At 40.4% G+C, this 27236-nt stretch overlaps 1 protein-coding gene across 3 annotated transcripts in view; it reads left to right on the top strand.

Moving 5' to 3' along the window:
* The window catches only part of LOC144529543 (oxysterol-binding protein-related protein 7-like), a 37139-nt gene that overhangs the window by 7574 nt on the left and 2329 nt on the right, over positions 1 to 27236 (top strand). The window contains exons 1-22 of one of the 3 annotated variants that reach the window (XM_078268671.1): positions 9148 to 9379; positions 10981 to 11200; positions 11528 to 11671; positions 11876 to 11929; positions 12067 to 12180; positions 13018 to 13185; positions 13929 to 14070; positions 14253 to 14371; positions 14700 to 14789; positions 14905 to 15061; positions 15430 to 15563; positions 17407 to 17499; positions 21257 to 21437; positions 21520 to 21594; positions 22974 to 23188; positions 23283 to 23420; positions 23517 to 23580; positions 23667 to 23745; positions 24070 to 24214; positions 24293 to 24443; positions 24757 to 24883; positions 25000 to 25122. In XM_078268671.1, coding sequence (XP_078124797.1) covers positions 11033 to 11200; positions 11528 to 11671; positions 11876 to 11929; positions 12067 to 12180; positions 13018 to 13185; positions 13929 to 14070; positions 14253 to 14371; positions 14700 to 14789; positions 14905 to 15061; positions 15430 to 15563; positions 17407 to 17499; positions 21257 to 21437; positions 21520 to 21594; positions 22974 to 23188; positions 23283 to 23420; positions 23517 to 23580; positions 23667 to 23745; positions 24070 to 24214; positions 24293 to 24443; positions 24757 to 24883; positions 25000 to 25122 — 2681 coding nt within the window. In that variant the 5' untranslated portion in view covers positions 9148 to 9379; positions 10981 to 11032. Of the gene's footprint in view, positions 1 to 9147; positions 9380 to 10980; positions 11201 to 11527; positions 11672 to 11875; positions 11930 to 12066; positions 12181 to 13017; positions 13186 to 13928; positions 14071 to 14252; positions 14372 to 14699; positions 14790 to 14904; positions 15062 to 15429; positions 15564 to 17406; positions 17500 to 21256; positions 21438 to 21519; positions 21595 to 22973; positions 23189 to 23282; positions 23421 to 23516; positions 23581 to 23666; positions 23746 to 24069; positions 24215 to 24292; positions 24444 to 24756; positions 24884 to 24999; positions 25123 to 27236 lie in introns of those variants that run through there. The other 2 variants (XM_078268672.1, XM_078268673.1) reach the window with 2 other exon arrangements.

Raw genomic sequence — 27236 nt, 5'->3', positions numbered from 1 at the left:
TATTTTTGTTACAGCAGCTGCCATCTGGTAGCTGCTGTGTCTCCTCTTCTTGCCCTTTCCCTGTAATCTTAAATTGTAAGAACATACATAGGATTTACTGGGCTATTGTGTAAAACCACTTGTTTGGTCCTTTTTAAATGAATGTTCAGAATTAGGCTTTCAATGCCTGGAAAAAATGCAGCCCTCATTAATTTCAATGACAGCACTGCGTTGTGACAGGGATGCACAGGTCTCTGGCAAAAAAAATTCTCATGAACCTGTTGAACGTTTTACAGGACAACACTGAATTCAAACTCATGGATCTTTCACTCAAGCTCAATGCTAACCTGGTTAGCATTACGCATTGGTAGCTGCTGCTTGGGCAAAACACAGTTGACTTAAACCAGGAATGTTCCAGAGCTGTTGTGCGGCAATGATTCAAACCAATAGATTCGAGGCTGAGGATATTGTTTGACAGCACCTTGAAACCTTTTGTGAGCTACAGGAAACATTTGAGTTTAGATACCAAATTCTACAACTGCACTGCTGTCTGCTCAAGGCAAGGTTACTGCCTGTTAGGTTGTTGAGGTATTTGTCAGCCCCTGCTCTCGCTCTGGTTTACTGGTCAGGTATGTGGTACTTCTGCTGTTGTAGTTAATGACTTCACATAAGTGTCATACCTGGGCTATGACAACATCAGATGGGGGACGGTTAGGGGAGGGCCATTGTACACCAGTGACAGCCTGTGGGAAGAAGCTGTTTCTTAACCTGGATGTGTGAGAGAGGTTGTTGCTGAATCTCTGGCAAAATAGTAAGAGATTAAAGAAATAATTATTGGAGGGTTGAGTCCTTGGTGGTGATAACCCTCCTAAGTTCTATATAGGGCTGTACCTGAATCTGAATTACCGATTTTTATTTATTTATTTATTTTAATAATATTTAGACCAGTGAAGGCTCTTGAGCCTTTATGCGAGTAGTGGCACCACCAACCCAACCACAACAGTAATGACGTGTTGTGCAACATTGTATTTTTAAATATCATTCCGCATTAAGAGTGTTATGTTGTGGCACTGTGAGCCGGGCTCCAGACAGCTATTTCACTGACAGGATTAGCAAATTAACAAGATAATTTAAAAGGTATCTTCAAAATAGTTTCTTAATGGCAACTATAAAAGAATTGCTTTTGTTTTCCATTGTAATCCTGAGCATCGTTGGTTCTGTTTTTGTTTGACTGCAGCAGAAACCAGCCAGGAGTGCACAATTAGCTGCTTATTACCATGAGAGAAAAGCTGGTTAGACTTGTTAACCGGTCTTTGATATTATCCTATTTAAAATCTGTTTTTCTTCCTCTAATTCACAAACGGTATCATGCCAATGCAATTTGTTAAAGTCACAATGAGATACGGCAATGCTGGTAAAGCAGACACAAGTGTGGTTACACTTTTCAAAACTTCAGGCAGACACCGTATGCTGCAATGTAATATACTGTAATCGCAAGATCGCCGTGCAGTTATTGTAACACTTAGAGACAGACAGGTGTTCTCTATTGCCCTGGTGACTAACAGCCACAAGACTAAAGCGTCCATATGCCTTGGTGACAGACTGACAGGCTGAGGTTGTCAGGCAAGCCAAGGGAACTTTATTTCTATAGCACCTTTTAGCAACAAGGCAATTTAAAGTGCTTTACATAAAACATCAAAGAGCAATTACAGGCTAAAAAAGAATAGGATACAAATACAAGAATGAAAGTTATAGTGCAGTGTAAGAAATGAATAATTATTTGATTTAATAGGTTGTAGGTACGGGTGTGGGAGGAGAGGGTTGCCCCAGTTATTAGCTCTGAAGAGATTAGTTATACAGGAGAGAAGACATTTGAGTTTGTGGCAAAACAACACAGTGCCCATTTTTCAATTTGTGACTTTCCTTTTTGTAAAAACAAAATTTTTCCAGTCATATTTCATTTGTTTTCTTTAAAATAGTGTTAAAATCTCATCTTGTGAGCTGAGTGTTTCGTCACACCCCTACTCAAGAACCAAGCCAAGTTTCTGTGACTTGCTTGCTACCTGCTTGTTAAAGTGAAGGGGGTTAACCACAGAGCTAGCCACAACTTCAACACAGTGATTGACTTCAGGTGGGCTGGCTTTAAGGTAGACCAGCTATTCTCATTTTAGTGACAAGCCGCTCCAATAAGTTTTGCTGTAGTAATGCCCCTTGCCAATCCAGGGAAAACCCTAATTAGTCATAACATTATTTTGTTTTATGATCTTTAGTTATTGATTTATGATCCACACAAATGTGAGTTAAACTGTTCTTTTATTAAGTTATACACTTACTATAAGTTCTAAAAGTCCTGAGCTCGGAGTTCACTCTAGGAACACAAAGTTAAGTCAAGTTTACTCAATTTTCATACCTCTGTCCGGCAAAAACCGTAGACGTATAAAATATGGACGTGGTCTCCGTGACGTCAACCATAGGTTTCTGAAGAGCCAAAATGAAGCTCAAAGTGAGCGGCTCCTGGTGAATTGTCTTTGCCATCTTAGCAGTGCCTGATGATTATCCGTATAATTATGGGAACTTCACATCATAATTAAAAGGTGCACATATCAATTCACGTAACAAAACCAGTATTCTAGAAAACAAATTCCATGTCATTGTCCCTCATACGGGCGTACATCAACAATGTAACAACACTTTGTTAGTAACCAAGATGTAATCACACAACGATTTGTAATGCAAAGCATGTAGTAAATGTTTTGGCCCTCTTTCTGCTGCTCCTCCTTTGGTTCCAATAAGCAGGAAATCTTCCAAGAACTAATTGGTTTGGCAACTAGGAAGTAATTCCAAATGTTTCACAACCATGGCTCTGTTCTAAATTGCACTTACATAGTCATACTTAAGGATGTAACGATTACCGGTGCAACGGTAAACCACGGTACAAATGTTTAACAATTACCGTTTTCATTTAAAATATCATTATCACGGTGGATTACCACGGTGTGGAAACTACGTGTTCCCAGCTTCATCCGAGTCTGCTAAAGTTGCTGCGCGGGCGCACTACTTAGCCTACAGTGCGTTTCTTGAAGTTGGAATCATGACGGAAGGAGGAGATAACAGCGCTCAGGACATTTATCTGCCTTGTAAAAAAAAAAAAAAAAAAAGACCATAGTAACACTTGTTCTCTCTCCTGAGATGATTGACCAATCAGTGATGGGTCATCGCTTTGATCTCCTGCCAATCACTCACGCTCAGACAGGAGAAGGGGACAGAACAGCTGTAAACAGACTTTCTTTATCATTCCTTTCCCGTTTTCAGACTTGTTGAAGTCGTGTGTAGCCCAGAACATACGTTAAAACTATTCTGTAGCTTGCTAAATGGGTTTTATTGCCTCATTATCTGTGTAGACGTTTAAGCTACGTTGATTCATATTTCAATAAGTGTACTGCTACAATGTGGATTAGGTTTTGCCCGTGTTAGCATACGACATGACATTTATTTGCAGTGAGAGAGAGATATTATCGCCTTGATAATGCATTATTGGCTTATTAGCGACATGCATTCTCCAGTAAACAGCGCTGTGGAGCCACGTGCTTAGCTATTAAAGGTGTATTACACCGTTTGCTCCGTTATGGATATGTGTGCTGTAATAGATGTGGCTTATTCTCCGTCTGTTACTGAGCAATATGTTACATTTATGTTAATTATTACAGAGAAATGAATGTAATTCTTAGTATTTGTTTTTGTTATATGCTGGTGGCTATAACGTTTAGTTTTGGTAAATAATCATAGTAAGTCAGATGCTTATTAATGTTCATTATTATTTGCTTATATTTCAGAACCACATCCAACTTCACATGTAACGTCAAATACAACTTCATAGTTAACTTCATGTTCGGGTTGTAAATAAATCTTACTGGATCTCAAAGTCAGACATCTCTGGTTCAAGTTCTTACTGGACACCCTACAGCGGGCCAGTGTTTCAGTAGCCAGTTTTCAATAGTTATTACAAGCCTATTGCCTATATTTTTAGAATATTACATACGGTTACACTTTTTGTTTAGTTTTTTTACTGTTACTGAAAACTATTTCAGCTTGGGTAGGCCTATCAGTGCTTTTTGAACATATTGAACACACTTTCAAAAATACCACGGTAATACCGAAAACCGTGATAATTTTGGTCACTATAACCGCAAGGTTAAATTTTCATACCGTTACATCCCTAGCAGTGGCGGCTGCTGGTCTTTCAAAGAGGGGAAGCTCATTTTCGGCCTACATCATAAAAATTGTCCCTTTTTTTATTTATAATATATACAATAATAATATATTATATAATAATTATTATAATTTCTAATATCCGTGAGAAGGTTTCATCAAGAGGCATGGGTATGGCCAGCAGTACATTTTCTTTGTCACAGCACTTCCAGTCAGCCAGCTAACTTTGTCATACCAGGAGAGCTGAAAAGACCTGTTACATTGCCCTATCTTTTGCACTAAATCAATCTTAAGTGTTGTTCTAACCCTGCTGTTGAATTCTAAGTTTCTCCTCGTAAGGAAGACTTTCAAATGGCTTTGCCAAAACCAGATCAACAATATTATTAGCATTGTCTGCCATTGTTATTGCAATTACAGTTGCTAGCTGACTAGTTGAAGGAAAAAATATGACAGATTCTGCTCAGGCTCAAAAGGCCAGCGTTTTCTGACTCCACTTGGTCACCCCTACGACCCTAGCCGAATGAATGAATGACAACCAAACGATCTAACAAACGATATTAAACTCAAAGGAGGATATGTGGGAATTAGGTTAAACTGAAACATAGAATGTGCTGTATACTTGTATGAAATGTGATGAAAATTGGCTAGCAATTTCGCCAAGCAAATACCAAGAAATGGGTTACAGCAGCGTCTTTCAACAACACTTGCAAAATCCGCGATGGGACTGAGCTGAGCTCTGGCTGTGCTCGAACAGCTTCGGCGACTTTATAGTACAAAATCGCTGTCAATCAAAAGCCAATGCAACCTTTCGACAGACCCTCCAATCATCACGCAGAAGCCCAGCGTCCAGGACAGCCCACTGCTCCATTGACACCCCCCGGAGACGCTGAGCGTCCGTGAGCGGGACATAATCGCAGCATTTATCCAATGACCGTCTAGTTTCGAAGCACTTAAAAAAAAAAATGCTCAAAGCAGCCCCACTGAAGTCGATGGACGCTAGGCTTCAACAGGGAAATGCACTATGACGCTACGGGAATGTATGACAAGGAAATCGAGTCAGCGGATTCTGAACGAACTCATCTTCGAGATGAACGTATTCTAACTAGGGCTGTCAGCATTAATGCGTTAATCGCGATGCGATTAAGGGCCGAGCATAACGCGTTAATTTTTTTTTTTAATCGCATGCCGCCATTTCTTTTATTTTCACTTCACTCGGCTTTGCGTCGTGCCTAACGGGCTACTATTTTGACACTTTGCCATACTTCGTTGGAACACATCCTGCTGCTGCAGGCATGATGGACAAAGACAGCAGCAACACAATTGTGTGCACAAGCCGAATTAAAATATCACCGAAGCACGTCAAGCTTGAGCTACCACCTACGAGCTAAGCATAGCAGTACAGTTAACGGGACTCAGGTTGATGCTAGCGGGCTCAGGCAAAGCACTATTTTGGAGAGTGCTACTTGCCGACCTGTGGATGAAACCAAATCCCAAAAAATTACTACCGCTCTTGCAAAATGGGTGGCAACTAACTGCAGACCTGTCAGCATCGTAGAGGACTCGTAGTCTTAAAGACTACGGTTGGCATCGAGGGGGACAGTAGTTGTGCTGCAAGGTGATCACTGGACATCAGTGAGTAATCAAAATTATTTAGGAGTTACTGCACACTATATTGACTCTAGATTCAAATGTGTGACTAGATTCACACATTTTTCTTTTGTTTACAGTAAATAATAAATACAAATCTTAATATCAAGTTCATAAAGTAACTTTCTTTGCATTCATTTGATTCCCAATCATGATACACTGGTAAAAATTGCTTTCCATTGTTAATATGTACTTGCACTGAAATGCAAAATAGAATTTTAATCATGTGATAAAACGTGATTAATCGCGATTAAAGAAATTAAGCGATTAATCGCGATTTAAAAAAAAAAAAAAAATTGTTTACAGCCCTAATTCTAACGCATTTTTAGTCAAAATGTTAACACAATAGTGCACATTTGACCATTTAAAATTTTAGACATTTTAGGGGAAGCCGAGCTTCCCTTGCAGTCTTAAAGAAATGGCCACTGATCCCTAGTCATACTAAGGTTAACATAAAATTAAGTATGTAGTGCATTCCAACTACATATGTGGATTTTGTGTAGGTAAGAAATGCTTGTAGCCTGGGTAGCTCACCTGGTGGAGCGCTAGCCCATTTATAGAGGCTCGGTCCTCGACGCAGTGCCTGTGGGTTCGCGTCCGACCTGCGGCCCGTTGCTGCATGTCTTCTCTCCCCCTTCAAGTCTGGGCTGTCGTGTCAATAATAAAGGCCTAAAGATGCAAAAAGATTTGCAGACTGCGAGGCAGACGGTTAAACTAATGAACCATTGGATTAAATAATTACAAATTAAGGCAAGTGACTTTAAGGTACAGTTGAGAGTAAAAGCATAGGAGCTCACATACATAATGTACTCTGTGTCCGAAATAATTTTTTGACTCTCAGGCCAAGTTGGCAGATAGATGAAAAAATCCACTGGCCAGGCATTTGTTACCGGCCAAAATATATTGTTTATGTAACATAGGCCTATGTATTCCTTTCAGTACATTTTATTTACATAATACAGTATTTTGTTAAATTCAAACTGAAAGAGGAAGTCTGAAATAGGGTTGGGTATCGTCTGGATTTTTACGATTCTGATGCCGAACCGGTACTTTTAAAACCATTCCGATTCCTAAACTGATTCTTGAAAAACTGAAAAATGTTTATCACGTGCAGTGAATGGTAATATGCTTTTACGTCCGTTTTGGTGAGCCCTGAGGGAAAATATGGCATTTTAAAAGTAGCCTACATTTACAGTAGCTAGCTAACGGTAGACTACAGAGTGTGATATTTTTACGTCCGTTTCGGCGCGACAGAGGGAAACTATTTCAGTCGACACATTATGATGAACCGAAATTTGCGTCTTTGGTACCCAACCCTAGTCTGCAACAGTTTAGGAATAAATTGTTTATTTGATAAATTGGTGATTTAAAAACAATTTCATTTATTAAATCCTGCCAAAATTTGCCACATGCTGGCTAATTAATTAGCCACTTTCTCGTCGTCACACACCCGCCTGCTGTAAGAGTTGAATTGTCTTGAATCAATGAACGAGACTGATTCTTCTGTTTGTTTCCTAAATAATCGCCCTTAAAATAAAAATACAGGTGCGTGGTGCCTTTTGTGTGCTGCAAGCAGGAGAGTAACAGTTTCTTGTAAAACCAATTTTTTTGTATTTGAAGGGCTAAATGCCAACAACCGTGTATTGAATCACAATATTTCTTCACATACATGTTGTGAATTTTGGAAATGATTACATCTATCTTTTTATAATTCTCTGGAGTCATTGGAAATGTTTGAATCACACGAGTCAAACAATCCTACTCTAACGCCACCGGAAACTAATTCTCCAAATAGTATATAACTAAAATTAGTTTAGCCTACCCTTTTTGTTGATGGATTTTAGAAGTCGAATATCAACGTTATGAATGAAACTTTAAAGCTTCAAATGATTCAGTACAGCCCTAATTTTCTCATTGTAGTATAAGTTACTGAAGTTAAAGATCTGAATACTTCTTTCACCACTGTCCAGAGGTAATGCTGTGTTGATGGTGAAAGTCAGAAATATGATGCTTGACCAAATGGCTGCTATACAGTGCTGCTACATGTACTGTTCAACCAATCTCTGTGAATTTAGCGCAACTCACAATTTTGTCCAATCACTGGAACTTTACAGCAAATTTGACCAATGACCAGAGTTTTCCACAACTTCAAGCATTCACAGCAGTCCCACATGCCTGGCTTTTATGTCGGTATGTGACTCTGAGAGCCACTGACCAAGCGAGAGTGGGAGTGAGAACGAGTGGCTATAACAGCATACATTGCCAAATTAATTTCCTTGTTTCTGATATGAGTCACATATGTATGTGACCCAAACAACAAAGTCCAGCGAAAGAAAACTAATTTTAACATCAAAGTACGCTGTAACGATTTTTCACTCAAGTCTCTAAAAGCTGCTGCTGTTTCAATCCTGTCAGCTCTCTGCAGCTGCTCAGTTCTCCCCGTGACTGGCGCGCGGGCACACACACACACACACACACACAGTAGATGCAGGAGATTACACAATGACCTAAACTGAGGACAGCTACGCTTGTTATTGTAAGTGCAATGATAAGTTAAAGGCCAATTTATCACTGTATGAATGTGTCCCAGGCCAGGATGGGAAATTAACTTTTTACAATGTGAACATCAACCAGTCACTGACATGTTCCAATTTGATTCATTCAATAAATTATTACTACAATCCACCAGCCATTTTCATTATTATATTATACCAGCATTTGCAGCATCCTGGGCCTTTTAGAGTAGTTTTGTTCTCCCTGAAACAAGTCTCCCACAGTTTCGTCGCAACAAATACAAAAGACATTGCAACTTTTATCGAAAGTTTTTAACAAAAGCTGCCGCAAAATAAGGCATTTTGGAGCGCAACAATCTGAAAAGGCCGAAATCCTGGAGGGATTTTACACTCTAAAAAAAAGAGAATCTCTTAAAAAAAAAAAAAAAAATAAATTCACCAGACTCTTTATTCCTTTAACTTTTTTAACAAATACTTCTGCGGCAAATACAAATACTCATTGTTGCTCTTAAAGTGTGATTTAGCTTTCAATGAAATGTAACCCCCCTTTTGTTTGATCTTTCTAAATAAAGCACAGTTGTTGCTACGGTTTGCCTTTTGTAGGGCAGAATTGATTATTAAATGCAATTCAGAGCTTTTGTGTTTCTAATGTAGGCCTACATCTGCTGACAACAAATCTTCTACAGCTCTTGTCATCCTTGCAATGACAGAGCTGGCAGGCCTGTTAGGTCAGGTAGAGTGTTGCTCTGCTTTCAGCCCCGCCCAGATACCCGCTGGCTTTGATACGCACCAGTCTGACAAGCACATAATCAGTCAGTTGTGACATTGCTCTCAGTGTAACACAGATTTTCAGAGGATTTTGATGCGGACGGATTGTTCCTAGGCAAATTTCTTTTTGTGGTGTGGATTTTCCTTTAAACATAGGTTTTGAGGGGAATTCTTGCAGCTCTACAATTATTCTCAAGGGAAAGTTAAAGGAGTTTCCTTTGGACTATTGGGGGAGCAGCTGGTTAGACATCAGGCCAACAAAGGTGTGTTTCATTTCTTATTGTGTCACCAAGGCTTTCCTGATTTTAACTGTTGCGCTCAATTGCCTCATTACGTTTTTAAGTACTTTCATTTACTACATTGTCATCTGTATTACCACTTGCTGTAGTTGACTTTTTCGGTTATATTCAGTGTAGAAGTGGGTGATATAGATAAAAGCCTCTATGACATTGTACTTTCTGTAGGCCTACATTGATTTTTCTTCCAACGTTGACTGCAATCCCCTAATTCAATCAGAGATATTACAATAGAAATTGTGTAGTAAGGTTGACAAATTAATATTACATTTATATTGTCCAAATGTTGAATGAACAGTAATGTAAACGTTACCTAAGTGATAACAGCGTGTAGTTCTTGATCAGAATATGTTTTAGCCTAATACTACTGAGCTTTACAGATATCACATACAGCTAACTGCTAGCTGAACGATTCCAGATACATTACACATTTTGCAATGTGCATCTCACATCACATTTTCATTCACTATGACCCCAACTACTGTCATTACTAAAAGTTGTGCAAAAATATATACTGTGTGTGTATATATACAGTAATATACTGTAGCTGTCATAATTCACGGGTCCCGCGTGAGTGCGGATTTCAGGTCAAGGCTAGGAGTTTTTTTCTTGTCCTAGTAATCGGCACATGTGGGTGGTGATGTAGTTAAATGAGCGTTAGCATGTTGGCTGTGAAGCAACTCCGACATGCCGTTCTTGTCTGACCAGGAACCCACAGGCAGGTATTTCAGCTCCGCCATTAGGGCTCGCCAAAGTATGACTGACTAACACAGCAATCCACTTGTTGTGCTAATCTTAGTACATGTTGCCAATGGCATATGGCTAATTTTAGTTTCCGGGTGAAACTTGTGCCTGTGAACTTTGGTTTCACGTTACCTGCATCAATCAACTTATTAAAAAAAAAAAAAAGGAAAAATGCTGAATCTGTGACTAGAAAGCATCATTGTCGATCTCCCAATGGCATATTTTTACTGAATAACAGCCAGTGACGAAAGGCAAGGTTCTCTATTCATAACCGTTGCATCTGATTTATAAAAACAACTCGATGGGAGAATGTGTGCATCTGTAAGGAAACTGACCCGTGCATACGAGCCATGCTAGTGAGTGACTTACATAAGCACCCTTTTCAATTGTAATACATATAAGCTGCCAACTCAAACCAAATTTGCTCAATGTTTGAGCCACTGGAGCGCAATGGAGGGGCGCAGTGTGTTGAAATGATCATTGGCTGTAGAAATCCATGATAAACATTAAATGTGGAAAAGAGCATCAGTAGTTTTTATTAATAGCTTGGTTTAGAACTATGAGCAAATTTAATTACCCAAATGCGAAGGTGTTAGTTATTATTCATTAAGGTATGTTTTATTTGATGAAGAGCAGGTAAAATAATTGTTTTTTTTTAAATGACAATGTACTGTAAGATAGCTAATAAACATGCAATAGTGTCATCTTATTGCAATCGACATGTTTGAACTTCATTGCATTACTGCACATATATTTAAATTTCTTGATATCTTCATGATTGGTTTATCACTGTACTGTTGACACTTTTTTGTTGACTTCCTCAGTGTCGTGTGCTTTGCCATGAGAGACAACCTGACCTGAAGGTCCTTTCACTTCATGCATCGCTTTCCTTATCACACTGTACCAATGGACCCTCAGGTGTGTCCACCACCTCTGAGCAGCAGCCAATCGGTGATCAGTGGCCTTGACAAATCCCCAGCCAGTACATTTAGACCTGGCCACTCGCGGAGCAGCAGCACTGGCTCCTCCAAATATTCAAAACAGGTAACAAGACCCAAAGGTGCAGAATCTGACTGTACTGTGGTGTTTCTAGTTTGTGGGGAGAAGAAGTAAGTTAACAATTCCAACATTTCAACTTTCATGTTCACACAATCGGAACAAACCACAGCTGAATGTAATGTCCTGGTAACTTCAGTCTATAGAGCATCAAATGCTGTTTAACATTACATAGACAGAAATTGTGTTTTGATAATGGAGTTCTTTTTTTATGCCAAATTGTCATATATAAGAAATATAACTGAACTGTACATCAAAGGCCAAATTTTTGTACCTATGTGTTCAAGTAACTTGGTGTATTTTTTCCTTTGTCAGTCTCGTCACTGGGAGGTGATGGACGATTTACGGCATGTGGATATGTATTCAGCTTCCAGCTCCTCACTGGACCTCACTATCCCTGGGATCTGTGAGGGCTACTTGATGAAGAGGAGGAAGTACCCACTCAAAGGCTGGCACAAGGTGAGCACAGCACATATTGGACAGCATCTGAGCTTTCTGCTTATGAAGGTTTTAATGTGATTGCTGTGAATCATGTAAATACTTTAGGGTTAAAATGATAGTCTCACTGAAGCAGAGCTGTTTTACCTTAACCAGTGCACATGCAATTCCAGTGTTTACTAGATCATCTTTGTATCTTTCTAACACTTCACTGTGATTTTTCAGAGATACTTCCTTTTAGAGAAAGGGATTCTCAAGTACTCAAAGACGCAGCAAGATGTAAGTCACGAACAAAAATACAGCTGCCACACCACTGTCACACAGCAGTGATAGAACGACAGCCACAAACTCTTCTATTCTGATTGTGGTCTTAACGGCTCTGCTTGAATTTTTATCTTTTTCATTTTTTGTTTTAGATTCAGAGAGGAAAGCTCCATGGCTCTCTGGACGTCAGCCTTGCTGTCATGTCCGTCAACAAGAAGTCCAAAGGCATAGACCTGGATGCTGGAGACAACCTCTACCACCTGAAGGTAATACAGCATAGTTCAGAAAGATTTCATTAAAGACGCCTGGGGTTGGGTACCTAGACCCAGTGCTATTACAGCACTGTTCCCTTAACCACCGGTATCTACCGGACCAAATGGCAATGTGGATTTTGGTGCCACTTAAATGCCTTTGCTGCTCTCTGATTCTCTGAAACAGACGTTGGAGGCAACAGAAACATCGCTGCATGTGAAGCTAGTTAACGCTAACGTTAGACTTGACAGTAGGTAATGTTTACGTTAGCCTACTGTTTGCTAGTAACTGCCTTAAACACGGTTAAAATGCTAACAGCTAAACAATGTAGTGTGATTGTATTTCACTGTAGAGGATTCCATCACCGGGGCATACAACAGTCTGCAGTTAAAGACAAACTAGCCGCACTATGACCACTGCCTGCTGTTGTCAGAAAAACAGACAGAACAATGGTGCGTTTACTTGAAACTGGTAAGCCTCGTGGTGCATTCAAAGTTATTGTTAAATACCCATTTCCCATCTAGTGGTTGTTTTTGTCGTTTACCAGCAATTTACTGGTGAAATAAGTTATTACAGTTCTACTAAATAGTTTAAATGTTTAGGTATCGGTTTGGAAAAGATCCCCAACCCTACAGACAATATGCTCCTCTGCAGCAGATTGCCATCTGCAAAACAGAACTTCAGGAGACAGTAGTTACTCATAATTTACTATGGGTAAAATCTATAGGGTCCAAATGAAGTTTACCACCAGGCATCTGGATATTCTTTAGCCTGCAGTGTACTTAACATGTGTCTCTCTCTCTCTCTCTCTCTCTGTCTCTCTCTCTCTCTGTCTTTTTTTCTTCTGTTAGGCAAAGAGCCATGACCTCTTCTACATATGGTTGACCAAGCTCTGTGCCCATCGTGTATATAGGAAAAATGAGGCGATGAGTGTCCATCATGGCGTCCTTCACGCTCTCTCAATGAGCCCAAGCACCCTGCCAGCCATGGCCACTCTCGCCCAGACAAACCGAGCAATGGTCAGAACAGTTTCCACCTTAAGTTAATGTGACACACTTTTTATTATAAAGATGTAAAAAAAAAAAAAAACGTTTTGAATAAAATTTTGCTGACAAACGGCCACTCCTCCACTGAGTAAGTTGTTTCTGTGGTATTGACCACAAAGCACAAATTGTGTAGTGGCATCAGCTTTTTATCATATTTTTTGATAGTTGTTCATTTTACCAAAATAAGCGTACTAACCTTCCACATACAAAACTCAAATCAGTATAAAGTAGGAAGAACTTGGGAATGGCTTCTACGTGAATACTTTATTCTTCCCCTTGGGGAAATTTAGGTATGTGCCAAATTTACAAGAGGTACATTGCTAGGCATTTAAATAACTATTATTGATCAATCACTCAACTTATTTTTTCAATTACTAGATCAATTGCTTAGTTTACTTTTTTTCTTCACATTTAGTTCTTAATGCTTTTCTGACCAGCTGTCAAAAAGTCAGGTCTTCAGTTTAAGACTATATATAAAATGAATATTTGCGGGTGATATCTCGCGTTAGAGAATCTGTCACCAGCAAATGTTTAGTATTTTTAATCCATTGTCAATATCGTAACTGATGAATTGATCTATTAATTTTGTAATTGACAAACAATTGCAGCATTTGAGAATGCTTTCTTGTTATAAACAACGCAAAAGAAATTGAGACTATAATTTTTCTGTCATTGGTTTTAATTGGACTTTAACTGTAATATGTTTGATTGTCCAGCCTACTTACTATGCCAGCTCAGCACCATTGTACCATCCAGAGATGGGAAGCCCCGCTCCTGCCGTCGCCTCTAACCCAGGGGTGACCAGCAAGGTGTCAGCGTGGCTGCAGCAGACCCAGAACATCGATGCAACCTCCAACGGTGCGAAGCGTCTGTAAACTTGAGCTACAGAGTGAAGCCTCCATACACATATTGTTACATAAACCAACACGTTGTCTTGATTTTTTTTTTTTTTTTACTGTCTTGATAAGAACAAATGCAAAACCTTTTGGCACATTCTTTAAAATCATTAAACTGTGACCTTTGACCCTCCGGTTTGTCAGACCTGGCTCGCTGTCAGGCTGAGCTGACAGAACTGGCTCAGCTCATCCAGCGACTCCATTGGCTGGAAGGTGGGCTGCCGATCACTAACACAGACCTGGAGATGCGAATCAGCATGCAGGTGAATACTCCCCAAGTCAACTGAATTTGTGGGACTCTTTAAATCGTATTTCAGTGGCCTGAGATAGTTTGTTTAATGCAAGCTAATTACTTGTACAGCTTTTATGAATCAACTGACATTATGTTGATTTGAATAAGTTAATGTGACACCCAGGGGATGCATCAAAGGCGGATGAGATATTCTTTATTTTTACTATCGTGGGAAATATTTGAAGTATAGTATTAACAATAGATGAATATTGGTCTGCAAACACACAGCAGCAATAGAAAAATTTTATTTGTATTTTTTTTTAGAGAGAAGCTATAACCCTGTTGGCCTCTGTTTTTAGAATCTCTCTCTGGAGAAACCCAAGAAGAAGACAGTGAAGGGGTTTGGTCACTCCAGGACTTTGTCCCGCGTTGAAGCCATGGGGGGAATGGTAGGACTGATTTTAGCTTTGTATGCAGTGATGGAAATCATTTGTGTCTGTCTGTCTGTCTCCTTTTAATTTGATATAGTACCATACCTCCTCCTTTCTGTCTTGTCTTCTCCAGTTCACTTCCAGCCACCTGAGTTCCAACGGCAACACTGGTTCGGGGGCATCTGTGAAGTCTGTCCCTGAATATGTCTACTCTCAGCTGTCCAACCCTCAGGCCACTTCACCTGAGGCCAAGAAGCTTCAACAGGACATCTGCACTGCTTCACACAGGGGTACAGCCCTCCCACCCAACCGCTGTATTTTAGTAATGGCTAGTTTTAAATGACACCTGTCTATTTTTGAGACGGATACCATGTCAAATCATTGTTCTGAAATAGTTTCTTAAATAATTGATTATTTGTCAATTCTGAGTTATTAATGTAAGCAAAACATAGTTTAGTCCAAAAAAATTCAAGATAACACTGTAGGTTCTGGTTACTTTTTGAATAAAATGAGTACTTTATTGTTTTTTTGACATTTCATAATCTAAAATGAATTTAAAAGTGAATACTATTCTGCAAAGTGTGTCTTGATTACAGGTAGCATGTGTTCATGAACTGGACTTTGTCTTTGTAATTCATAAAGTTTCTGTATGTTACAGTTCATTCTTCTCTCAAGTCAATTTATGAGGTTTTGACCTTGGAAAGAGAGAGACTGAGGCAGGCCTGGACCAGCCCGGAACTGAGGCATAACGCCTCAGAGCAGCTAGCTACACTTTGCAGCACACTGTCAGAGGTAACACAAACGCACGGAGCATAGCTGGGCTACATAGAAACAAAAATCAAAGTGATCCTTGTTCTTCCTGAAGCTGGAAATCAGATAACAAATACTGTGACTACTGTATCTTTCCCTCTTTTTCTCTCCGTCCCCACTGTCCCAAACCTTTTCTTCCCAAGTTAAAAAGCTAATTATTCGCACAAAATATTAGTATTGGTCCTCAAAAAGACAATGGAGGCCAAGCCCTCACTGTCTGTTGGTGAGGTGCTGTGTAAAACTGTTAAGCAGGTTTGGGCTGTTTCTAGGCAGGACAGGCACAAGTTATCACAGGTGCGAAGAAGGAACACACCTTAAGGCTTTCCCTCCCTATTTCCGCACACACAAAGGCACAAAAACACAGTTGTTGTCACACTGAAACTGAGCAGTCTTGTTAGTCAAGGGCCTTGCTAACTCCTGCTATCAAACTGATGGTGCTCAGTAACCCTTCTTGTATGGTGTTGCACGAGGTTCTTCTTAGCTGCCTGCTTGTTTTCTGTTCATGCTGCATGTGACTGTATTTTCAACCATCAATTGCCATGACTTTGGACTTTATTTTGTTGTCTGGCAGCTGGCTGTCACTCTGTTCTCACTGTAAGCAACACAAGCATCGTCCTCATCAAGTTGATTAATTCTTGTTAATTCCTATACTGAGAAGAGTACAAATAACTATTATATGACAACTGTGGAACCTGTAGATTGGTGATTTTGAAAGGGGCACATTCAGTGTGGCTATATGGAGTTTTTCCACTGCTAGTACCAGCTCTACTCAGCTCGACTCGGCCGTGGTGCCCCATCCTCCTTTTTCCATTGCAGATTTAGTACCGCCTCATGCGTGAGGCGAGCTTGGCTGGTCGTCATAGTGGTGCCACAGTAAACTGCCGTGACCTAACGCGACACACACACATTACGTCGAAGGTGTGTTGCTGTTGTTGCCACAGCCAGAAGACCAAGAAGCAAAAAAAACACAGCTGGCTAAACTATTTAAAATTGGCGTGTTTGTTCAGGACACCCCCGTCTGTCGCTTTCACGTCACCTCACGACACGCTCAGCTCACTTGGAACCTCAACGAAAGTGGTACTAAAAAAAAGTACCTGTTAGCAGGTTCCAGGGACTTTTTTCGTAATGGAAAACCAAAAAAGGCGAGTCGAGCAGGTACCATGTAATGGAAAAAAGCCATTAAAGGAGTTTTGAGGAAATTATCCTGATGTCATCATGGTTATCTCAGCCTGGAGACAAAAACAATTAAATTGCAAACTTGCACAAAAATTTGGGGGTATGTAGTTTGAAAGACTTGTTTAGCAGGCGGGGAAGGTTGAATGGGGGGGAAAAAAAAAAAAAAAAAACATTGAGTTGCATTATGGGAAGTGCGGACGTATATGGAGCCAGTGTCTTCTGAGCATGAACCATATAAGCGACTTAAAGGTCAACATATCTGCAGCTCTGCTGCATCATTTCTGACCATTTTAAATCGTGCACACCCAACTTTATGGAAGTGAAATACTGGAGTGCCCCCTAAAAAGACCTAATTAACAGTTGGTGGCAAACTAAGTTTACCTGCTAAAAAGTCAGTAAAGTCCTTAATTGAGCTATTTAAAATACAATAATAGCTGTAGACAATACCATAGATGCAGTTTTGTTCTCTGGCCCTGCTTAACAGTTGGACAACAGACACACATTGAAGAAACTCTACATGCTGTGTGAGTGCCCTTGAGTCTACGGGTCATTCTAACCATTTCTGTTTGATCTTCTGTGTTTCCACTTCATGTGTCTTGCATGGCTGGTCTGTGTCTGTATATGTGTGCATGTCCATGCATGCGTTTAGCTTGACATACAGTCGTGTCTGACCAAAGTCCACTCGCTTTCCCTGTCCTCTGACTCTACTGAGGAATCCTTCTGCACCGTCCAACCTGACCAGGTGTGTACTGTACGTTGTTTGTGTACGAAAGACGCTTCATTATCTTGCTGTCACTATTTGCATTCATTTTCATCTCGCATATGAAGTTCTTTAAACATTGTATAGAAAATGTTGATTCTCCCAGAACCTAGCTTGGATAAAGTGATTCTTCCCTCAAGAAACAGACTGTTGCAAGTAAATCCAAATGAATACAGTAATCTGTGGTTGGTGTGGCTCAGGTTGGTCACTTCATGCTGTTCAGGCAGTTGTACCAAAAGCTGAACAGTGTGTGTGGATATTTTGTGTAGGTAACATGCGTTGCATGTTTCTTGTCTGTCTGATACTCCACATGACGGTTTGTTTGTTATGGTACAGTAGGTAACTTTTATCAAAATAACTTACTTTTTTTTTTTTTAAATGGGTACGCTACTTTTCATATAGCACAATCTGGCAAGAAGTGTTAACAACCGGCGAGGGCGGAGTATAGCTCTTAAATGCAGGGGAACAAAACAGACGGCGGGAGCAGGCGTCGCCTTAAAGAAAGCATGGATCTGTCAAAGTGATCAAGGTTTATTGTGTCATTCATCGTTGACGACATAATGATGCCCAGTGTTTCCCCTAGTACAAGCCAACTGAAACCACCGCCATGCCAGAATAATTTTGTTTTTAATTTGTTGCCAAAATTAACGCCACATTAGAATTGGGTTTTCCGTGTATTCATTCTGCAGAGACCAGTGCCGTTTGTACATGAATGAGGCAACTGTCTGTGGTTAGTTCACGTTTATAACTGCTAGATAGTATACAGGTGCTGGTCATATAATTAGAATATTATGAAAAAGTTGACTTGTCAGTAATTCCATCAAAAAGTGAAATTTGTATATTATATTCATTCATCACACAGTAATATTTCACATGTTCATTTCTTTTAATTGTGATGATTATAACTGACAACTAATGAAAATCCCAAATTCAGTATCTCCAAAAATTAGAATATTACTTAAGACCAATACAAAAAAGGATTTTTAGAAATGTTGGCCAACTGAAAAGTGAACATGAAAAGTATGAGCATGTACAGCACTCAATACTTAGTTGGGGCGCCGTTTGCCTGAATTACTGCAGCAATGCGGCGTGGCATGGAGTCCATCAGTCTGTGGCACTGCTCAGGTGTTATGAGAGCCCAGGTTGCTCTGATAGTAGCCTTCAGCTCTTCTGCATGTTGGGTCTACCCCATAGTTTTTCTATAGGATTAAGGTCAGGCGAGTTTGCTGGCCAATTAAGAACCGGGATACCATGGTCCTTAAACCAGGTACTGGTAGCTTTGGCACTGTGTGCAGGTGCCAAGTTCTGTTGGCAAATTAAATTTGCATCTCCATAAAGTTGGTCAGCAGCAGGAAGCATGAAGTGCTCTAAAACTTCCTGGTAGACGGCTGACCCTGGACCTCAGAAAACACAGTGGACCAACACCAGCAGATGACATGGCACCCCCAAATCATCACTGACTGTGGAAACTTTACACTGGACCTCAAGCAACGTGGATTCTGTGCCTCTCCTCTCTTCCTCCAGACTCTGGGACCTTGATTTCCAAAGGAAATGCAAAATTTACTTTCATCAGAGAACATAACTTTGGACCACTCCGCAGCAGTCCAATCCTTTTTGTCTTTAGCCCGGGCGAGATGCTTCTGACGCTGTCTCTTGTTCAAGAGTGGCTTGACACAAGGAATGCGACAGCTGAAACCCATGTCTTGCATACGTCTGTGCGTGGTGGTTCTTGAAGCACTGACTCCAGCTGCAGTCCACTCTTTGTGAATCTCCCCACATTTTTGAATGGGTTTTGTTTTACAATCCTCTCCAGGGTGCGGTTATCCCTATTGCTTGTACACTTTCTTCTACCACATCTTTTCCTTCCCTTCGCCTCTCTATTAATGTGCTTGGACACAGAGCTTTGTGAACAGCCAGCCTCTTTAGCAATGACCTTTTGTGTCTTGCCCTCCTTGTGCAAGGTGTCAATGGTCGTCTTTTTGGACAGCTGTCAAGTCAGCAGTCTTCCCCATGATTGTGTAGCCTACAGAACTAGACTGAGACCATTTAAAGGCCTTTGCAGGGGTTTTGAGTTAATTAGCTGATTAGAGTGTGGCATCAGGTCTTCAGTATTGAACCTTGTCACAATCTAATTTTCTGAGATACTGAATTTGGGGTTTTTATTAGTTGTCAGTTATAATCATCAAAATTAAAAAAAATAAACACTTGAAATATCAGTCTGTGTGGAATGAATGTATACATTATACAAGTTTCACTTTTTGAATGGAATTACTGAAATAAATCAACTTGTTCATGATATTCTAATTATATGACCAGCACCTGTAGTGGGTTATCTAATCAGTTGAAACATTTTAACACGTTTACAAACAAGCGTGGTAGTGGACGACACGCTAACTTACTGATGGATTTGATGTTTTTAGCTGAGCTGGGTTAGGGTTAGAGAATAATTGTTCGAAACAGATTGGAGTTGCTGTTTTGCCCTCATGGCTCTCTGTGAAAATAGCTGGAAGCGATGCTATGTTTTATGTGGAGTGAGCACTGCGACGGACTCTGTACCAAAAAATTAAATGCTACATTGCTTTTAAGGAAATAATGTGAGTCACAGGTGAACAAGCTTTAAAGGTATACTATGTAACTTTTCCCTCTTCGGTCCCCCTACAGGTTGTCTCATTGGAACCACAGCTTGTGCGTCCTGCCGCTTCGGTTCCAATGAGACAACCTGTAGGGGCACCGAAGAGGGAAAGGTTACATAGTATGCCTTTTAAAAGTGAGTATTTTCTGTTTTCAATAAGTGCTTTGTGGTGGATCCAATTCATGCCGACGTCAAGAATGGTTTGTGAATTTCGAAAAGTAACTGATAAATATTAAACTTTTAAAGGGTTGAATTTGGTGTGGTGGTAGCGGCTCAGATTTGTTTATCTCTGGGCGCGGTGAAAACTTGCAAATGCCATTAGGAGCACTAGGGGGAGGCAGAGGAGCTTGCTTTTTTCACATATCCATCTCATGTGTTACTGTCAGGATATAGTGACAGTTTCGGCAAATATGACAGTTATGTTTAATTAAAGTTACCTACTGAACCTTTAAAGGTCCTATGACATGCTACTTTTTGGATGCTTTTAGATAGGCCTTAGTGGTCCCCTAATACTGTATCTGAAGTCTTTTATATAGGCCTTAGTGGTCCCCTAATACTGTATCTGAAGTCTCTTTCCTGAAATTCAACCTTGGTGCAGAATTACAGCCACTAGAGCCAGTCCCACAATGAGCTTTCCTTAGGATGTGCCATTTGTGTCTGTAGCTTTAAATGCTATTGAGGAGGAGAGAGGGGGGCAAGGTGGAGGGTGTGGGTGTGGCCTTGACAAACTGCCACTTTGCTTGTTTGCAAGCCATGATGTCTCTCTCTTTCTTATGGGCAGGCCAAATTCTCTGGGCGGGCAAAGCAGAGAAAGGGGACTTTGCCCCTTATGACCTCCATAAGGGGCAGATTCCAGATCGGCCCATCTGAGTTTTCGTTTTCTCAAAGGCAGAGCAGGGTACCCATTGCTCAGTTTACACCATCACCATTTCTAGCCATAGGCAGGCTGGGGGAACTCATATTAATGTTTAAAAAAACAAGAAGTGAAATTTTCATGAAACGGGACCTTTTAATGATCTGTCTCCAACTCTCACATTGTACAAACTGTTCATTGGAAAAATGAATATATAGTTTGAAGCACAAATTCTTCTCTACGCTCCTCCACAGAAGACACCATCTAAAGGTCGTCCGTGTCATCGCGCGCCCTCAGTGGCAGAATCTATGGCAGAGTATTTTGATGCCAGTGAGGTGATTGTGTGTGAGAGCTCATCAGAGGCAGAGGCTTCGGATGAGTCGGGCCTGAGTGACATCACCACCACCAGCAACTCTGAGCCTGAAGAGGGACACAGTGAGTGTCCCTACCATCAGTAGTATTTGGACCACACTGCCCAACCACCACTTAAAATAACTTTCTCTTTTCTCCTCCTTAGCCACTGCCACCCTCAACTACCGGGCCAGTCTGAATAATGCTCCTGACAAACCCAGCCCAGTGCCTACGAATACTGGTAACACCACCATTATGTTGTCTCATTTATATTGTTAATGAGGAGGGCTGTATGATAAATGTAATTTAACCAATCGCGATGTCACTATGTGCAATTACATAACTGCAAAAAATGTGCGATTCAAGTATCTGTGTGCATTGCAGTCTCCACGTTGTTACACCCTTCACTTTACCAACAGTATTTACAACAGATGAAGCTGCCGTGTTTTAAGAAGCTTGGTGTGTTTTTTTGTTTACCGTTATCTCACTTTACATAGTCTTTGCTATCTCTTTTTTTTCTCGCTTTTCCCTCACACAGCCACTACGCTAATCTCGGACACCGCTAACCGATTCGTCTCCCTTCTTGCTTGACCAATCACTCGCTGACGTCACTCACTTAACGCACCTGCCATTCTTACTCTCACTTTACGCTACCATCGTAACATCCACAAAAGATATGACCAGTCAGTCTGTTTAGGCAGTAGCGTGTGTCTTGTGTATGTTCATGTGAGTATCAGAAGTACAGAGGGTTTCAGAGCATGCAGATGTTAAAAGGGGCTGTATGAAGTATATTTTGTAACATAATCATTAGTTATATTACACCCATCTTAAAAGTTTATAAGGTCATACAAATGTATTTTAAAAAATTTGTATTTTCTTATTCTATTTATTTAATTTGTACGTAGGGCAAAGCAAAAATGTCTATTGAAAATAGTTTTTTATTTAATTTTCTAAAACATTATTTAAAGTGTTTATTACACATTTTTTGTTTATGTATACTGTTATATTGCAGTCGCAGTATTGTAAATTGCAAGATGACTTTTTCTCCAAATCTTGCAGCACTATTAATGAACGCAGTGATGTCTCCTGCATGGTCACCAGTCTAGGCTCTTCAGTACTGATTTTAGACCGGAGATACAAGACGCTGCTTCCTGATAGCACAGTGAGAGGAAGGTGCATAGCTTTTTCTCTGGCTGCTCTGCCCCGATTCTTAGTGATTTACCGAGTTTATTGATGGACAAAAAGCTTAACTTGTTGCTAAAGTAAAAGTTTATTCAAATTTGCTAATTTACTTGCATGTAAAACATAAGAAAGCAACATTTACTACATTAAAAAAAAAAAAATACAATCTAATTGATGGGGTCCCCTGGTTTGAAAAAGTTGGTGGACCACTACCCTAATTATGGTCGCGGTCTTCCACTGGACATAAGATCTGTGGGGACACAGGACATCTTTACAAAGCAGCTCAATAAAGAAATGCATGTTTAACCATGCCTTTGTTATATTTCCATAATGTTTCTGTGTAATGGATGTCATGTTAAACTACGTCTGTGTATTTTTGTCTAATTAAAAGCCGTTATTGATGCTTTACTTGTATTAATTTACGTTGCTGTGATCCAGGTCGTCGCACTGCCATCCCTGCCCCAGCAATAGACAACAGCCACATTGGCATCATGACCATCCTGTACAACAACATTGGTAAGGACCTGTCCAGAGTTTCCATGCCAATCGCTCTCAATGAGCCAGTTTCTTTGCTGCAGAGACTGAGTGAAGAGCTGGAGTACTCTGAGCTGCTGGACATTGCCAACCGCACTGATGATCCATATGAGAGAATGGTGAGTTTGATTTACTTAGATTCCTAACCAGCTCAAGCTGAGATACAGTTGAGTTCAGTGGCAAGCTCATTTATTTAAAAAAAACTCTTTCCAGGTTTACTTGGCAGCATTCTCCATCTCTGGATATGCCTGGGCTTCCTGGAGGTATCGCAACAAACCCTTCAACCCTGTTCTGGGAGAAACGTACGAGAATCACAGAGAAGACCGAGGCTTCCGCTACGTCAGTGAGCAGGTAACCAGCAGAGAAGGCTATAGAAACATGCTGTTCAAATCTCAATATTGGAGTTTCTAACATCCTGTAATTTTGCACTATATGTTGTTGTTTCAGGTCAGCCATCACCCGCCCATCTCTGCCTGCCACGCAGAGTCAGAAAACTTCACTTTCTGGCAAGGTAGGAGTTGCGTGCTTAGAGATGAGTACTGGATCCACCTGTACTGTATGAATGGAGTCAAACCTAATGCTCTTTGTCTTTCTTAGATCAGAGATGGAAATATAAGTTTTGGGGGAAGTCGGTGGAGATCCTCTCTTCTGGACTGGTCAATGTTACCCTGCCCAAGTAAGCCCCTGCTTCATTTAACACCAGTCACACAATGCAGCAGATAACCGCTGGATGTGCAACAGTAGTATAAACTAGTAACTTCTAGTTTAATTGTGTACAACTGCTTATACAATACAGAACGTAATGTTCAATACCAAGCAAAGCCTACAGTAAACGGATCATGTTGAGAAACAATTGTCGGCTATATTCCAATCAAGTGACATCAAGGCTATACCCCAATTTGTGTAGACCAATTAATGAATTCATATGGTTATCTAACTTATTGGCAAACCTGTCAGAAAAGTGAGTTTAAATATTATTGCATCAATTTTGTGTGTATAGGTATGGTGATCACTATGAATGGAACAAGGCAGTGACATGTATCCACAACGTGCTGAGTCCAGACCGCTCGTTGGAGCACTATGGTGAGATACTCATCAAAAACACAAAGAGCGATTCCTGCACCTGCAAGGTCACCTTCGTAAAGGTCAGTGTACACACACATGGATGGATAGATGGATATATAACTCACAGCCACCCTGACCCTTTCCTCCCCATATTCCAGTCTCGCTACTGGAGCTCAGACAACAGTAAGAACGAGGTGCAAGGTGTGGTTCTGGACCGGACTGGAGAGGTGGTTCATCGTTTTGGAGGCCTCTGGCATGAGGGCATTTTCTGTGATACCCTGTCTACACCAAAGTGCATCTGGAAGCCCAGTGAGTAACATCCCCTCCAGTCTGCGCCTTGGAAAAGTCTTGGAAAGCCCAGACAAATTCAGGATAGTGCCATAATGTGATTTAGTATACGCTGACTTTCAACTTGAGCCCCAACTGACTGACTATAAAATCACATAGTGTTGTAAGATACGAAAAGGATTTGGGTGAATTTCAATGGCAAATGCATGGTTTGCAAATGTAAAGAGTAGTAGTTGTTGACCACAAATCCTACTCTGAGGATTTCTTTCTGTACATTTTTCCACATTTTCTAATGTCCCAAGTCTTGATATGCATGATGTCACTTCCTGTTTAGATGTGCAGCCTGAAAACCACTCCCAGTTTTACGGCTTCTCACGATACGCCATAGAACTAAATGAAATGACGCCTGTCCTGAAAGAAGTCCTCCCTTATACAGATACACGCTTCAGACCAGACCAGAGGTACAAACCTAGTCTTTATTCATTTGAATGGAAACATTTGTTATAGTACTTGTTTTAGCCCAAACATCATCCATGTTGACCAGTTGTTGAATCCCTGTCTCTTTTCTCTCCATCAGGCTCCTGGAGGAGGGGCAGGTAGCAGAAGCGGAGAAAAAGAAGGAAGAGATAGAGGAGAAGCAGAGGGAGAGGAGGAAGGAGATGGCCAAGAGAGGGGAGCAGCACATCCCCAGGTTCTTCAGGTGAGCTCCTCTACTTTTACACATTTATACATAACCAGGTGTTAGTCACGATCAATGGAAGTACATACTAGGATAAAGCCTGTTATCCCCTCTCCTTCCGCTCTGTGTTGCTGTTGTCAAAATACTGTCGCTATGGGAAACAACATGCCGAAGTGTCCTTGTACAAGACACACCCCAAATTGCTCATGATGCTGTGCAATCGGAGTGTAAATTAGGGCTGTTGGAACAAATTCAGAAAATCGAATATAATTCGAATAGTAAAAAAATTCAATACTATTCGAATGTTGAAATTACTGTTGGAATCAGATTTTTTATTTTTTTTAATTTTTTTTATTTTAAAATGCATAGGTTATCAATAGTTAGCTCGTTCTGGTTTCCTAACTGTGTCGCGAGTTATAGGAGCTTAGCTGGGAGCTAAAGTTAATGTTAGGTGTCCTACAGCTGTCGGAGTTAGCTTTAACTTCATATAATACCTTCTTAACAGCTGTATTCTCAGTAACGTGACAATCTGAATGAAACGGGTTGCTTATAAATCACTAAAATAGTAGTGGCAGCACCGTTTGGCTTAGTTATCAATTCCGTTAGCATCGTGGCTAACACTATTGTTACATAGTTTATGACAAATCGTTTTGGCTGTGCTATGTCGTCATTGTGCTAACCGAGCAACGTTGGCCTTTACAACAGAGACACTAGAGCTGTCAGTGTCATTCAATACACTTATTAGATAATGTTTCATTACAGAGTTATCTGCTGATTTGTTTGTCGCTGTGTGTTTGTGGTGGAGAATGATAGTAAACAGAGAGTGGCGTGACGTAGATCCCTTTCACGGCCAGGCTGATGTTGGAAGTCCCTCTAGTGGACAGAACGTGTAACAACAACCAATGCATAAGCCTGAGTAGTGTAGTACATATTTATAACAGGCTGCATATGAGCATTTCATATTTGAATATTAAAAACGATAACAAATGAAATCCGAATTGACAGCTCTAGTGTAAATGTGTGTGAATGTTTAGATAAACATTTGAGCGTGATTTGAGCAGGTGGCACCTTGTACGGCAGCCTCGGCTAAGTGTATGAATGTGAATGTTGCCTGTACAATGTTCAATTCAATTTATTGTTATTTATAGTGAATTATCACCATGGACTATGGTCTCAGAACACTTCACAACAAAAATTGACAAATTGCAATTTACAATTCAGCCCATATAAAAGGCAAAATCAAATAAATATAAAATCAACAACACAAAAAGGAATATAATACCACAGGTTAAAATTGTTAAAACATGAAATAAAACAACGAAGGATAGTGGATAATAAAACAAGGATTCAAAGGCTATGGATTTGAAACATGTCCATAATGATTTGAATAAAATGTTTTAAGTCTGAATTTAAAAATATCCACTGAGCCTACCTCCCTAATGTTGGATGGAAGACCATTCCAGAGGGAGGGTGCGCGAAAGGCAAAGGCCCGGTGACCAGCTTATCTTTTTTTTTTCTCCATAGAACGAAGGGGGCGTGCTGGGATATATGGTGTAAATAGCTCACTTAGGTAGGCAGGCGCAAGTCCTTTTAGGGCTTTAGAAGTCAAAAGAAGAACTTTAAAATCAGCCCTGGCTTGCACAGGTAACCAATGTAGAGCAGCCAGAACTGGTGAAATGTGGCTACATTTTTTTTGTCTAAGTCAAAACTCGGTTGCTGCATTTTGTACGAGCTGGAGACTTTTGGTCGTACAGGCAGGGAGAGCTGAGAACAGTGTGTTGCAGTAATCAAGTCTTGATGAGATAAATGCATGAATTAGTATTTCAGCATCATGCATTGTTAGCATTGGTCTTATTCTAGAAATGTTGCCTAGATGGTAAAAGGCAGTCCTAGTGATAGCCTTTATATGTGGGCGGAAAGTTGGAGTTTGGTCAAAGGTGACACCTAGGTTCTTGAGTGTCACCCTCTGTGATCACACAGTAGTTCAAATTTAAAATTAGTTCCTCTGCAGGGGTGCTATTTTTGGCTGGCCTCACTATGAGCAGCTCTGTTTTGTCTGCATTAAGCAGCAGGAAATTCTTGCCCATCCAATTTTGAATTTCTGCCAGGCATGTCTGTAATTTAAGAATCTGTGA

The sequence above is a fragment of the Sander vitreus genome, chromosome 15 (genome assembly GCF_031162955.1).
Source record: "Sander vitreus isolate 19-12246 chromosome 15, sanVit1, whole genome shotgun sequence".
Classification (NCBI taxonomy): domain Eukaryota; kingdom Metazoa; phylum Chordata; class Actinopteri; order Perciformes; family Percidae; genus Sander; species Sander vitreus.
This window is presented reverse-complemented; position numbering and strand designations above follow the sequence as displayed.